Source organism: Equus asinus, chromosome 15 (genome assembly GCF_041296235.1).
Source record: "Equus asinus isolate D_3611 breed Donkey chromosome 15, EquAss-T2T_v2, whole genome shotgun sequence".
Taxonomy (NCBI): domain Eukaryota; kingdom Metazoa; phylum Chordata; class Mammalia; order Perissodactyla; family Equidae; genus Equus; species Equus asinus.
In genome coordinates, this window is record NC_091804.1 from 30186095 (window position 1) to 30201552 (window position 15458).

The following is a 15458-nucleotide window of genomic DNA, read 5'->3' on the forward strand; positions in this document are numbered from 1 at the left end:
AGGTAGAAGAGTTGGGGGCTCAACATGAGGCTTTCCCTTATTGGATGTATTGGTTATCTATTGCTGTATAACAAACTACCCCCAAACTAACAGAACCTTCCTCACTGGGTTGCTGGAGGGACCAAATGAGATTCTGCGTGGAGGTGCTTAGCACAGAGTCTGTAAACTCTCAGTAGATGTTAGTGATTAATATCATTATTACCATTAACAATAGCACTCTCCCAGTCATACCTTTTTATTCCCAGCCAAGTATTAGACCCCACAGTTTTGTAATGTCTGGCTGGCCAGCCAGGTGCACTCTCTACAAGTGGCAAGCATCAGACATTTATAAATCAAATAATTATACTAATTTTCATGTATACCTGTACGAGATCATACCCTGGGTTTATTCTGCAAATTAAAAAATAAGGGAAAACCTCCATTTGCTAGAACCTTACAGCAACCTTACCCCAGGAGGTGGCAGCGTCTGGCCATCTGGGCTGAGTTCTGAAGGGCCACTTCCTGGGGCCATGCCTTCTCTGTCCCACTGGCTGGGGCACTACTGCCCCAGATCTCAGTCCCCTGGAGCCCTCTGGTTTTCTCTGGTTTCCTCCCAGCTGGGCTTCTGCTGGCTTCCTTGGGCTCTCATCTCTGTCTCCCACCTTAGCTTGGCAGTGGGTTTCTCTTTGCCTCATCTACTTCTTGCTCCTTCGTCTGGTCCCATGGTGCACCTTGTCATCATTTACTGCTCTCTGAGAATATTAACCACTTACTGATTGTTCCTCATGTGCTAAGTATTTTATATATTTTCTGGGAGATCGAGCAAGTGGGACAACTAATGTCTGCAAAGTGGCACCCATCAGTGGGGGTCTTGTATGGTGCCAGGTAGAAGAGTTGGGGGCTCAACATGAGGCTTTCCCTTATTGGATGTATTGGTTATCTATTGCTGTATAACAAACTACCCCCAAACTTAGCATCTTAAAATAACAATAAATATTTGTTATCTCACAAAGTTTTTGTGGGTCAAGGAATTGGGAACAGTTTAACTGGGTGCTCTGGCTTAGGGTCTTTCATAAGGTTGCAGTCAAGATGTCAGCACAGGACTGTAGTCATCTGAAGACTTGACTGTGGCTGGAAGTTCCACTTTCAAGATGGCGCACTCACACGGCTGGCAAGTTAGTGCTGGCTGTTGGCAGGAGACTTCAGTTTCTCACCTCCTTAGAACCTCTCCTTCAGGCTGCTTAAGGGTCCTCACTACATGGTGGCTGCTTCCCCCTGGAGTGATTGATCCAAGAGACCATAAGGTAGAAGCAGCAATGCCCTTTATGGCCTCATCTCAGAAATGGCACACTACCATTTCACAATAGCCTCTTTGTTAGAAAAGAGTCACTTGTTCTGGCCCACATTCAAGGGGAAAGGAATTAAGCTCCATCTTTTAAAGGGAAGCATGTTAAAGAACTTGTAGACGTATTTTAAAACCACCATATTGGACCTTTGAGACCCCTTCTATAGGGCTCGGTGCATAGTAGGGACTCAGTAAATGCTGTTGTCTTAACCAGAGGGGCTCCAAGACCAACCACAGGGAGAAGAGCTCTCCTCCCTGCCTTACCTTCTAGGTTCATATTGCACACTTAATAATCCTCTGCGATGTGGCTGGTGTTTTTGCCTCATTCTGTTCCATTCTACTAGCCCCAAGAATGATCTGAGACTTGGGTTGGGGTCAGAGAGGGCTATCCCCCACTCCAAATGAGGGGGGCTACCCCCCTCCAAATGTAGGACCATCTCCAATAGGGGATGCTCACTTCTTTCCTCTCCTTCAGCTGCACATAGCTGGAGCCAATGGATACCTACGGGCAGCTGAGCTCCTCCTGGACCATGGAGTGCGCGTGGATGTGAAGGACTGGGATGGCTGGGAGCCCCTGCATGCAGCTGCCTTCTGGGGACAGGTAGTTGTCACCCATAGGGCTGTGAAGGAGGCCAGCACAGGGTCAACCTGCTGTTCTTTGGGCCAGTAGTTGATTCGAAAGAATGCGAGACCCACTTAAGCTGTTGACTACAGCTAGCATGGGGAATATGAAAAGGCCTAGGGAGTTTGCAAAAGTGTTTGACAAGTGGTGTCCTAACAAGATAATAATCAAATCTGCCAAATTAGAAAATTCCCAGTGTTTCTGCTTTGTGTAGTTGCTCAATTTGTTTCCCAGATATAAAACTCTGATTGCAGCTTTTGCAGTCCCTCCTTAGATACTTGACAGCTCTAGAGTTACAAGTGACTCCTTCTTCTGTCTCTTGACCTGGCCCAGTCATGCTGGAGGAGGTGTCAAGCCCATTGCATTTGCCAGGATTCCTGGCTCTAGGGTCCAGAGCCTTCCCTGGAAATCAACTTTGCCCCATAATTCTTTGGGTCACATCCTAGGAGGCCTTGGGCATTCTCTCCACGTCCTAGGCTTTCTGAGTCCTGAGCAGGGGGAACGTGGTTTTCTTCCTGTGTTTCAGATGCAGATGGCAGAGCTATTGGTGTCCCATGGAGCCAGTCTTAGTGCTAGGACATCCATGGATGAGATGCCAATAGGTAAGTCCAACACAACACTTGGTAGACACATAAGCACTCACCAACTTTTTGGTGGGTACAGGGATAAATTAATGAATATACAGGATAGATGGTGGATTGGTGTGTGGATGGGTGGATGGATGAATGAATAGATTAATGGATGATAGACTAAAAGACAGATGAATGGATGGACAAATGGATAGTTGGATACATGTGTGGATAAGTGGATGAAAATATGGATGTATGTGTGGAAATATGGATGGATGGATGAATAAGTGGATGAGTGGGTAGAGGATGAATCTATGGATGGATGGCTGGCTCAGTGAATAGGTTGATAGATGTATGAAGGGATTAGGTGGATTGAGTGGGTGGGGATATATGATTTCAGCATCTTTGCATAATTTCTTGTTGGGTTACATGGGGTACCTGCTTGTTTCTCTTCATACTTCTCGTATCAGTGGAGAGCTGATGACTCTTCTTGGAAACTATCAAAAGTGTATGAATCCTTTGGTCGTAGCTGGGAACCTTAGGAGTTGTGATTGTGCATGGAACCTGGGCTTCCTGTTTGTATTCTCCTCTAAGCATTGGGTTGTAGCCCAGGAAATAAGGCTGGCATTGTCTTCTCCCCTCCCTGCATGCCCCCAAAAGGTTCTGGGTGTTTTCAGTGGGTTGGGGTGGCAGCTCCCGTGCACTGCTGCCACAGTGGACTCCTCTGCCCCTTCAGACCTGTGTGAAGAGGAGGAGTTCAAGGTCCTGCTGCTGGAGCTAAAGCACAAGCATGACGTGATCATGAAGTCACAGCTGAGGCACAAGTCATCCTTGAGTCGGAGGACGTCCAGTGCAGGCAGCCGTGGGTGAGTCACAGGGAGGGCTGCCAGGGGTCCCATGCATGCTCCTGCCTGGGGTGCCCAGGCACAGCCCTCCAGCACCCCCTCTCTCCCCTCAGGAAGGTGGTGCGTCGAGCCAGCCTGTCGGACAGGACCAACCTGTACAGGAAGGAATATGAGGGCGAGGCCATACTGTGGCAGCAGCGGAGTGCATCTGAAGACCAGCGGACCTCGACATACAATGGGGACATCAGGGAGACCAGGACAGACCAGGAGAATAAGGACCCAGTGAGTGGCCTCACGTTCTGCCCCAGTGTCAGCCACTGCCTTGCAAGGAGGACAGGGCCCCAGCCTGGTCTTGCCTCAGAGGGAGGTTAGCTGGGCAGTGCCCTTAAACCAGCTGGATCCCATCTGATGGTGGTGGCTCCTGTAGCTAATGAGGCTAGCCTAGGGTGTGTTTGAGTCAGAGCCAAGAGCTTTGGCAGACAGTAGGGTCTCCTAATCCACAGAGAGCAAGTGGCTGCCATGTGCCTGCTTGTGCTCCAGCAGATCTAGACCTGGGCTTCCCAGGAGGGAGGCTCACTCCGGGAGCTAAGGGTACTCAGACTTTCTTGGGGAAAATATAACAATATGTTGAGAATTGTGTTTACCAGAACACATCTGGTTGGAAGAAAGCTTTTGAAAACCTGAGTAGGGTGCTGGTAGGACCTCTAAGAAGTCTGCTCCAGCAGGAGCCAGGGGTCTGGGCATTAAACTGCTTTCCTGAGGGGATGTTGCGTTAGTTTCCTAGGACTAATTACTGCAAGCTTGGTGGCTTAACATGTCAGAGATTTATTCTCTCATACTTCCAGAGGCCAGAGGTCTGAAAATCAAGGTGTCACCAGGGTTGCTTCCTTCTGGGGGCTGTGAAGGGGAGTCTGTTCCATGCCGCTCTTCCGGTTTCTGGTCGCCCAGGCCTTCCTTGGCTTTTGCTAGCATGACTCCATTCTCTGCCTCTGACTTCCCATGGCCTTCTTCCTGGGTGTCTGTGTCTGTTTTCTCATCTTAGAAAGACAACAATCATTGGGTTAGGACCCACTCCAATCCAGTATGACCTCATCTTAATTTAACCAATTACACCTGCAGAGACCCTGCTTCCAAATAAGGTTACATTCAGAGATGTGGAGTGGACATGAATTTGGTGGGGGACACTATTTGACCCACTCAGGTCCAGGCATGGCTGCTGTCTTGCTGAGTGGGGCAAGCAAGTTTGGGGCCATTGCAGAATTGGTGGGGACAAGAAGGGAGAGGCTGACCACACCCGCCGTGGTCTGCCTTTTTGGTTCTTCCATCACTCAATGAGCAGCTGGAAACGTTTCTAGAGAGCATTGCTTTGGAGGGATGCAAAGGGATTATCTGCCCAGCGTGCCCGCATGGCTCAGTGGGACCCTGCTTCCCCATGTGAACAGGGAGGTCACAAGTGGGCTTGTCTCACCAGCAGGAGTGACAGTGGCTTCGGAAGGGAATCCCCTTGAAAGCCGCTGTCTGGGATGGAGCGGGCACACTGAAGACTTTGTCCCGCCTAGTCCCTAAGCTTGGGGCTTGGGGAGAAAAGAGTTATAGAGTGAAATCAAACCACATTTCAGATGCCTCTCAGCTATGCTTTATTTATTTTTTTCTTTGTGGTTGAGGTGTAACTTATGTACAGTAAAGTACACAAATCTGAAATGAACTTTTCAATGAACTTTTACAAATAGAGTCAGTCCCGTTCATCTGAGCCGTCCTGGTGGGGTTGCTGTGTAGCTTGCGTTTTAAGTTTGTATTTCCCTGATGGTGGATGATGTTGAACACCTTTTCATGTGCTTATTGGCCATTTGGTTTTCTCTTTTGTGCACCATCTATTCTTTTGCCTTTTTTTTTTGTTGTTGTTTGGTTGTTTCTCTTTTCCTTAACCAATTTGTGGGAGAGACTGAGATTCTTAAAGAAATCTTCATGGAAGCAGCTCCTCCCCCTCCATGCCTGCTTTGTCCCTGTGTTTGTTCAGCTCTCACAGGCCCCAGGATGCTCCCAGAAGTGCTGCTTGATCTGGAGTCTCATAAATCATTAACCCTATAGGGAATGGGGTAGGGGGATGAGGCTGCCAGAAACTACCCTGAGTCAGGCCCGAGTTTGTTGTTGTTACTTTCTGGAGCTTTCTTACCAAGGCTGCAGTGTGTAGGGAGTTAGGTGAAGGCAAACAGATGGGCAGCTTTGCCTCTGGGGCTGGGGCTTCAGGCCTGGGGAGGAGAAGGGACGGTACAGAGATGGCATAGCCCGAAGCAGGCTGTCCTCACCCCAGGTACCCAGAAGTCCAGTTCCAGGGCAACTGTCAGGGTCCAGGGCCCCTGTCCCAGCCCCGGGGGAAACAATGAGATCACAGGACACAGCTACAAAGCTCCAAGTTCCTTCCTGTTTCTTCCCTGCTGCTTTCAAGGCTTTAGGTGCTGGCAAGGATGTGATGGTCTCTAAGGTAGGGAGAGATTCTCCAGGTGTGGTCCCTGGTCTAGCAGCATCAGCATCACCTGGGAACTTAGAAATGCAGAGTCTCAGGCTCTGTCCCAGATGTACTGGATCATGAACTCTGGGGCCAGGGCCCTCCAGGGGGTTCTGGTGTACGTTGGAATTTGAGAACCACTTATCTAAGGGAATATTTGCTCAGCTTGATGCTCAAGTCACGTTTCTGCCGAGATTCTGCCCTGTTGGCCCCTGGGGCTGGCTCTGGTACATGCTTTCGTCAGAGCTGACTCCAGGGTACTAGGCACAGCAGTGACGAGATAGCCCCATCTCTTCAAATAGCGCTTCACAATCTAAACTGTGCAAGAAAATTACCTGGGGAGGTGTTTTCATTTTTGTGTTTTTTTAAAATCCTGTTGTCCAGGCTGCAACCAGACTGATTAAATCAGAATCTCTGGGCTTGGGACCTAGGCATTGTATTTATGTATTTTTTTAAATTAATAGACTTGATTTTTTTTTTTCCTTTTTCTCCCCAAAGACCCCTGGTACATAGTTGTATATTCTTCATTGGGGGTCCTTCTAGTTGTGGCATGTGGGACGCTGCCTCAGCGTGGCTTGATGAGTAGTGCCATGTCTACGCCCAGGATTCGAACCAACGAAACACTGGGCAGCCTGCAGCGGAGCGTGTGAATTTAACCACTCGGCCACAGGGCCAGCACCTAGACTTGATTTTTTTGAGCAGTTTCATGTTTACAGAAAAATGAGTGGAAAGTACAGACAGTTCATATATATATATATATATATATATATATATATATACCCCACCCCCGATTGTGTCCCCCAGTTTCCACTATTATTAACATCTTGCATTAGTGTTGTACATATATTATCATTGATGAGCCAATATTGATACCTTATTATTAACTGAAGTCCATTAGGGTTCTGTGTTGTACATTCTCTGGCTTTTGAGAAATGTATAATGTCATGTAGCCATGGTTAAAGTGTCATACCGAATACTTTCACTGCCCCCAAAATCCCCAGTGCTCCACATATTCATCCCTCCCCCACCCTCTGGCAGCCACTGATCTTGTTACTGTCTCCACAGTTTTGGCTTTTCCAGATTGTCATAGAGTTGGACATACACAGTATGTAGCCTTGTCAGATTGGCGTTGTATATGTTTTGAACCCTCAGATGATTCCAGTGTGCATCCAAGGTTGAGAATCAGTGTCTTAGGTCCCTGCTACTCAGGCATGGGCAGAAACTTGTTAGAAATGCTGAAATTCAGGTCCCGACCCCGATCTAGTTAGTCAGAATACACATTTTAACCAGAGCCCCAGGAGACTCAGGTGCACATGAAAGTTTGAGAAGCACTGACTTAGACCATCAAGGATCTGTCCTTCCCTCCCACCCCCAACCATGTGGCCTCAGTCTGCCTGTATAGTTCAGAAGGAGCCATTAAAGAAAAAGAAGAAACAAACAAATGGAAGCTTGCTATGGCAAGTGCCCCCCACCTTACCATATTTTAACCTAATTTTGTATTTCTTGGAGCTCTTTCCCAGAAATAGAGATTCTTGGAATCACGAGTCAGCACATAAAGATTGTCTTCATTCTTCTTACCAGCTGCAGAACATTCCAGAACAAGTACTTGCCATAATTTCCCCACCTGCCTAACGATGACTTTCAGGCTTTGCTCCCCTTAGGGAGCATATCCCCTGAGCCTGCTGGGGCAAGGTGTACATTCTTTCTTAAAAAAAAATTTTTTTCTGATGATGTGATACTGTCCTCCGAAGAGGTTGTGGCAGTTTATGCCTACCCATTTCTCCACACCCTTACCAACAGTGAGTAATCACACACTTTTAAAATATTGGTCATGCTACTTTGTTGTTTTAGTTTTTATAACATTAATATTAGGGAGGTTGAATATTTTTCCTACGTTTATATGTGGTATATATATCTATATATATTTTTCTGTGAGCTGCATATTAATGTGTTTTGCCTTTTTTTTCTGTTGGGTGGTTGGGCTTTTTTAAATGGACTCTTAAGAACTCTTTATATATTTAGGAAATTGGTCCCTTTTCTGTCATATATGTTGCAAATATTTTTCCAGTCTCTTCATGCATCTTTTGACTTTGTTTATGGTGATTTTTGCTATGCTTTACATTTTTGTTATTGTCGGACGTATCTACCTTTTAGTTTATAGTTTCTAGGTAGCAGCTACTTTTAAGGGTCTTGTTATCCAGGGATTATGGGTATAAAGGATCTCTGGGTAAGACTCTCTGCCATTTGGAGTGGACATATGCTGGGAATACAGAGGAAGGATTACAAGTGACCAAAAACCCAACTAAAATTGGCTTTCACAAAAAAGGAATTTATTGGTTCATGTAACTAAAAAGTCTGGGACCAGCTGGATCCAGGGGCTCAAAGCACATCATCGGGACGCTCCCTCTGTCTTTCAGTCTTCCTTCAAGCCGCCTTCACCGTAAAGCAGACCCTTTGACATGGTGTCTCCCTGGTCCCCAGCTTACTTCATTCTTACTACCCACAGTTCCTGCAGAGACAGAACTTCTCTTTCCCAATCATTGTAGCAAAAGTTCCAGGGTTGACTTTCATTGAACCAATTTCGGTCAAGAACCCATCCCTAAACCAATTCCTATAGCGAGGATGTTGACCAGCCAGGCCTGGGGTCATGGTCCAGCCCTTGGAGCAAGATGGGAGTTGGTCAGCTCTACCAAAACACATAGATTGGTGATTTCCCCAAAGGAAAATGGAGGTCCTATTACCCAGGTAGGGAAAACAGATGAGGACAGGTCCAAACAATAATGCCCTCAGCAGAGGTACAAGTGGGGAGTGGGTTCAGATCCTCCAGCCAGCTGGTAATGTTGTCCTTCTCACTCTTAGAATCCCAGGTTGGAGAAGCCCGTACTGCTCTCTGAGTTTTCTACCAAGATCCCACGAAGTGAAATGGACATGCCTGTTGAGAATGGCCTCCGGGCTCCGGTCAGCACCTACCAGTATGCACTGTCCAACGGAGACGTCTGGAAAGTGCATGAGGTGCCCGATTACAACATGGCCTATGGCAGCCCTGGCGTGGCCGATGCCCCCCCGCCCTGGAGTGGCTACAAGGAACAGAGCCCCCAGACGCTTCTGGAGCTGAAGCGGCAGCGGGCTGCAGCCAAGCTGCTTAGCCACCCCTTCCTGAGTACCCACCTGGGCAGCAGCATGGCCAGGGTGGGCGAGAGCAGCAATGAAGGCAAGGCCCCCTTGATCGGAGGCAGAACTTCACCGTACAGCAGCAATGGGACCTCGGTGTATTACACGGTCACCAGCGGAGATCCCCCGCTCTTGAAGTTCAAGGCCCCCATAGAAGAGATGGAGGAGAAGGTCCATGGCTGCTGCCGCATCTCCTAGTCTCTGTGTGACAAGGAGAGAAATGCTTTGGGGAGGGGTCCCTGGAATCCAGTCCAGCCCAGCAGCTCTGGCTGGGGAGGCATCAGAGGGCAGCTGGGGGGCAGGTGGGCTCGGCTTTCCAGAGGAACCCCGACCCCACCTCTCACCCAGCTGCTCATAGCATCACCACTTCTCACGGTTCTGCTTCCTGCTGCATTGTCTGCCATCAGAAACAAGGCCCATCGTGGCTTCCTGACCCACCCTGCTGTCAGATTTTGGGAGGGCGGGCTGCATTTCCAGTTCTGTCATTGGTAAAGGCTTCTCTGGACCAGTACTTGCTTGTCACATGTCAACACACACTCACACACATGCTCAATCAACATGTGTAGGAATGACACAGCTGGGCTCATGGGAAGCAGGTGGGACTGAGAATTTGTGGGCTATGCCCAAGAGGATTGAAGTTACGTTTCAGAGTTTCATCACCACTGCCAACATGGCTTTAGCAAGGGAGGGGCCTGCTCAGCTGAGACCTGCCCAGAGTCATACCAGGGTCTGGGCCACCATCCACATCTGGCAGGAGCAGGGTGTCCTCTCTGTGTTCACAGGGAGCCATGCATCCATGGGGTCGATGAGATGGATACAGGCCTGCTCCCCACAGCCTTGCCCAGGTGAGGGGCCAGCTGTGTGACTACCCAGGGGCTGAGGTCGAAGACCAGGCTATTCCATTCCAAATCACATTTTGCTCTTGGGTGAAAATATCAACAAGTGGAGGGGGAGGGGGAGCAAAGTTAGTGTTTCCCAAAGTGCATTTGGTAAAAGAATTATTTTAGGCTGTAAAACTAGGCAAGAGGTAACTGAATTTGCTTTCTTTCATGGATAGCATCACAAGTGCTAGGTTTTACCAACGGGGGTTGGAAAAGTGAAGCTAAATGAGGTGCTTCAGTTGAAGGGCTTTTCTGAGGTGAGGGATGAGTTCGTGTTGTTAATTTCTACAAACATCTCTGTTAACCGCGACAGAGCGCAGCATCCTGGCTGATCTTTGTAAATATTCAGATGGCTTCAGGTTTTGCTCCAGCCAAACTCAGCCAGCCCCCTCAGACTGAGCCATCAGAATGAGCAGTGAGGGGCTGCTGGGGCCCACACCCCTCCCAGAGTGAATGCTCAGGACCCCGGCCCGGCTTGCCTTTTCTAGAGTGCTCAGTGCCACAAGTTTTCCAGTTGGCCCTTGTGAGTTTCCGCCTGGCCCAGGGGCTCCCAGCCTGCTCCCGGAGTGGTGACGTCACAAGGCTGCAAACCCAAGGTGCCCGTGGCCAACTCTCTGTGCTGCATTCAGGAGAGTGAATCCATGCAGTGGTGGGGCTGGAGTTGGGTCTCACTCCAGCTCTACAGTTTCATAGCCCCTGTCTCCCTGATGCTGGAGAGGGAGGACCATGAGGGGCAGGCTGCTTGTCCCCTCTCCACTGCATTCTCTCATGAGCCCCTTTGAAATTGTTGCCCATGAGTTGGGTGCTGTCCGAAGGCTCATCCAAAACCTGTTGGTGTAATTCACAAGCTGCAGGTTTGTTCCCTGCCCTGTGCGCCTTTCACTGGTCCTAAAACTACCTCCTTAGAGCTCTGAAGGGGCCCCTTAGGTCCAGATTCTGGGATTTGGGAGACAAATCTGGGTTCCCTTTAACCCTCTTCTTTCTGAGCCTTTGAGAAATTCTCTCCGAGGGGCACTTGGGCCAGGGGGCTGGGGCTGGAGGAGCCTCCATGTGCCGCCACCCTAGTAATGGGGCTGCTGTTTGTCAGTCCCAGTCCCCCACTGTGGCCCCCATGGCTCCCCTAGCCCAGAGGGGGAGCTGGATCCCAAGGGACCTGGCTGATGCTTTACCAGGGGCAGGGCAGTTGGGCTGGAGAGCAGGGACTCAGGGGAGTCATTGCGCCCCTGGTGGCTCCTGGATGCAGGGAGAGTCACAGCACCAGGCCACTCCCACCCCAACGCCCGGAACAGTCTAGGGTGGAGGGGCAGGTCAGGAGACTGCAGGCAGGTGGGCGTCATGCCTCCCACATCCCTGGGGTCTGGGGGCAGCCTCTGCATCATCTCAGCCTATGGCCGGAGCAGGACAGGGATGAAACAAAACATATGTACCTTTGGCTTTAAAACAGTGTTCAGATCAGACTGACACTGCAATTCTTCTTAAGCCAACTTAAGTAGCAAGCTGGGGAGTGCCGAGGGAAGCCACACACTCCTAGGAGAGAGCTGTGCAGGTTTTCAGATCTGTTTGCTCAGGGGCCAGAGACTGAAGGCACTTATTGCCCACTCTGAGCCCTCTGGATTCCCTGCTTCCCCCTTGCTTCCTGCCTCCTGGGCCATTCCTCTCCCACCCAGAGGACTGGGAATCCCGCCTGATTCCCTGGCAGGAGCCAACTGCAGACTCTTGGGCATTAGCTCGTGTTTTCAGTCGGGGATAAACCATTCCCTGTTAGAGCTTCAAGTACCTGGGGAAGTTTCCCTGTGGGTCTCTTGGGTGATGAGGGACAAGTTGGGGCCAGGGTCATTCATTTATTCACTCATGCAGTTTGTGGAGCAGTTGCAACACACCAGGCACTATGTTAGGTTTGGGGATAAAGGACGAACAAGACAGAGTGAGGAGACCGCTCTTTACAGTTTTCATCCCTTGAGGACCAGGGGTATCAGCAGCCCCATTCAATTCACCTGAGACAGTGACTGCATCCTGGTTCACATCCCTTTGCTTTTCAGCTCCTAAAATCCATAGAGTATGAATCCTTCTAGCTGGGAAACCACTGTCATGGCCACCCCTGGATAATGTTTGCCACTAAATGCACCTGTCGGATCTTGGGTTCCAGGCAGACAGCATCCCAAGTCCATCTGGGGCTTTTAGGGATATCCGCCTCAGGCCAGTATCTTTGGGACACTGTATAAAAGCAGTTTGAGGTCAGCATCTAGAAGAACAAGAAATCTGGAATTTGCTGCCAAATGCATCTCAGCTTCTTAAACTCATTGTCTCTGGCTCATTTTTGCTCATTTATTACGGAGTCCTTCTGCCCCACCCATGGATAATGGGAGGAAAAGGAGCTTCTCCTTTAACATTGAAGCCTTTCCTCATGAGTCCACCTCTCTTCCTGGCAGGTGTGGATCAAGGAGCCGGGAGAAAGCTGGCAAGGTCGACCAGCTGCCCAGCTCCCACTAGACCCAGGTCTGGGGGCAGTTCCTGACAGATTAAAGGAGGCTACCTCCAAAGCATGTGCCACATGGCTCACCATGAGCCCTGCCCTTGTTCCCACCCTATGCCCCAAACAATTGAAAATTGGTGTCTATCACTAGATAGTGAGTTTCCAGCCAGTAGCTCAGGGAAGGTGAATGAACCTCAGACCTGTACCTAATGTAATGAAGACTTCAGGATGTAATTCTCCATCAAATATGCGGCATTGATGAAACTGTTCTGCACTGTTTGATCAATTTCAATGGGCTTAGAAAAGTTAACAAGGGTGTGTCCCCTGTCCTACCCCACCCCAGTTTGCTGGCTTTGTAATAACATGAGACCATTTGGTTATTGGTGTCAGATACCTTTTGATCTTGAGCTCTCTCTCCCACTTGCTTTCCCAGAGCAGGATACTGGGGCACTTTCCAGAAGGGTGCTCCTTACAAGATGCCCAGAAGGACTGTATTTAACTCTTGCTATTGTAGCCTGGGGACAGCTACCCCTCCCCCAGGGCATATAAGAGCAATGGGTCATGTGGTCAGTGGATGACTCCACAGAAGTGACCTCCTTTGCCAGGAGCTGTAGCCCTCTCCTTGACAGGAGTCTCTTGTTGGCCAGTTGTTGGCCAGAGGGCCTGCTTCCCATGGGCATTGCAAGTGCCACAGTGCGGGGTCTGGCTCTGCGCACCCAGGAAAAGTCTGCAGACCCCCAGCCCTCCGCAATAATTCACCAGACCAGAAGCCACTGATGTACAGAGAACACTTAAGAAAAATGTATTTTATGTGAAAACAAAGTTACAACTCTGTATACTGTATCAGCAGCTTTGTGTAAAAATGGCAATCAAGAGAGTCTAATATATTTAAAACTTTTTTTAAAAAAAAATCCTCGCGGATCTTTGATATTGTATTGAAGTAACTTCCAGGTAGCTCCTCACCACGCGGCAGTGGTGGACCTTGTGTCTGAGACCATGGCTCAACCACATCCCAAAGGGGCATGCCCCTGGAGTTGCTTCCAGCTGCCAAGGCCTGTGACAGAATTCGCTGTTAAGAGTTTTTAATTAAGATTATTAAATTTCTTTTAATAACACCTGTTAGTGTGGCTGTGGTCATTGCTGTGAGCTCACTTGAATGATGCTGATTTGAATTAACAAAAAGGTGATGGTTGGGATAGGGGTGGAGAAGGGCTCCTGGTCCCTACCTCTACCATAGAGAGCTCTCCCAGGAGATCCCAGGAGCAGAGGGAGCTCTGAGAGCTCAGACATGGAGCAGATGTCTTTCTAGACTGGGAGATGGTGATACCTGATGAATTCAAGAAAAGATGAGTGGTTGGGAATGACCTTCACTCTGTTAAATGTTCCCTTTGGAATTAACATGGAGCCCTATAACAGCTCATATGTATGTATATATTTTCACACTTTCAAAGGTTTGTCTGATGACATATTTACATGTAACAGGGCTGCCCCTCTTTTCTGTTCTGTTCTTGGAGTGCACCAACTTGTCCCATCCTCTTCCCCCCACCCCACCCCAGTCCTTCTCATATAGCTTACAGTGGGGAAGTAAAATACTATATACTGCTTCACATTACTGTGACAATAGAGCAGGTGAGACCCTGGTTATTCTCACTTTTTATCTCGGGCAGACAAGCTATGTGGTTGCACAGCCCCAGACCGTGATAGTCCTTGTCTTTGTCATATGCAGAAGTCTGTTGGTGTCTTGGAAGAAGATGAAAAGGGTCCACTCTTGGACTCATGGATGCTGGATGCCAGAGCAGGGACACACGGAAAGGCCCACACTTGGGCTTGAAAAAGTTCACGAACAGGCTGGGATGGGGAGAGGATGGGAAAAACAGAACTATCTTTGCAGCAGCAGGCATTCATCCATTTTAAACATGTATTGGTTTCTAAATAATAATGGTAACCTCTCACGTTATGAAGCACTTTACAGTTGTACATATGCTTTCGCATTTACACAAAGAAAATGAAGCCTGAAAAGAGACTATTGGATTTAGCACTGTGGAACTCATGATGACCTTGACAAGAGGTTTTGGCAGAGCAGAGGAGGCATAGGATTGATTGGACAGGGTTCAAGGGAGAATGGGAGGAAAACTGGAGACAGCAAGTATAAACAACTTGTTTGAGGTTTTATGCTATCAAACTGAGCAGAGAAGTGGGGCGGAAGCTCTAGAGGAATGTAGGGGCAAGAAAGGGTGGTTTTAAGATGAAAAATATTTTCAGCATGTTTGTATGAACCAGTAAAGAAGGGAAATTGAAGATCCAGGAGAGAGGAGAGAATTGCTAGAGAGATATGGGTTAGTAGTAGAGGGGCTGGCAGCGAGGGCTAAATGGAAGGGACAGTTCATCCATAGTAGCAGAAGGCCCAGGACGTGGGCAGAGATGCAGATGGGCAGGTAGATGTGGTGGGAGCATGTGGACGTTCTTGCCTGACTGCTCCTATTTTCCCGAAGCAAGGAGAGAGGAAGAGGTAGAGTGAACGAGGGAAAGGTAGGCTAGCAGGCAACCCTAAGGGCCCACTTGAGAGGATGAATTTAAAGCACAACCACTCAGCAGGGTTGCGTTTTCTTTTGCCCAGCCCTGTGTGGCTGCCCGGGTGCAGGTGGAAAATAGGGGGAGAGTGCGGTTTAACCAGAATTAGGGTTTTGCCAGGCAAAAAAAGATGAAGTGAGACAAGAGAAAGCTACCTGAAGCTGTAATCAAAGGAGTGGCTATTAGGATGGACCAGTATTTTTGAACGAACGAACGAATGAATGATTAAATGCAGGGGATAAAGGCGACATGGCTGGCCAAACCCAAGCCCTGGGAGCCCCCGAGCAGCGCGGACAGTGTGCCCGGGAGTAGGAGGCAGCCTCTCTTGGCGGAGCCTGAATCTGAACGCGCGGGGCCTTTTAGGGCGGGCCAGCAGGGGGCGCGCTAGGATGGCGGGGCCGGGCTATCGGGCCTTTGTGCGGGCTCCGCTGCCTGCGCCAACGCCCCGGGCAACACGGACGCTCAGGCCCGGCAGGCTCTCTCTAGCACACCGAGA

At 49.2% G+C, this 15458-nt stretch overlaps 1 protein-coding gene across 3 annotated transcripts in view; it reads left to right on the plus strand.

Moving 5' to 3' along the window:
* PPP1R16B (protein phosphatase 1 regulatory subunit 16B) overlaps nt 1–13506 on the plus strand; it is a 99290-nt gene extending 85784 nt beyond the window's left edge. For 2 of the 3 annotated variants that reach the window (XM_070485929.1, XM_014847196.3), the window contains exons 7-11: nt 1800–1925; nt 2473–2548; nt 3252–3381; nt 3474–3642; nt 8726–13506. In XM_070485929.1, coding sequence (XP_070342030.1) covers nt 1800–1925; nt 2473–2548; nt 3252–3381; nt 3474–3642; nt 8726–9235 — 1011 coding nt within the window. In that variant the 3' untranslated portion in view covers nt 9236–13506. The remainder of the gene's footprint in view (nt 1–1799; nt 1926–2472; nt 2549–3251; nt 3382–3473; nt 3643–8725) is intronic. The other variant, XM_014847198.3, reaches the window with a different exon arrangement.
* The last annotated feature ends 1952 nt before the right edge of the window (nt 13507–15458 follow it).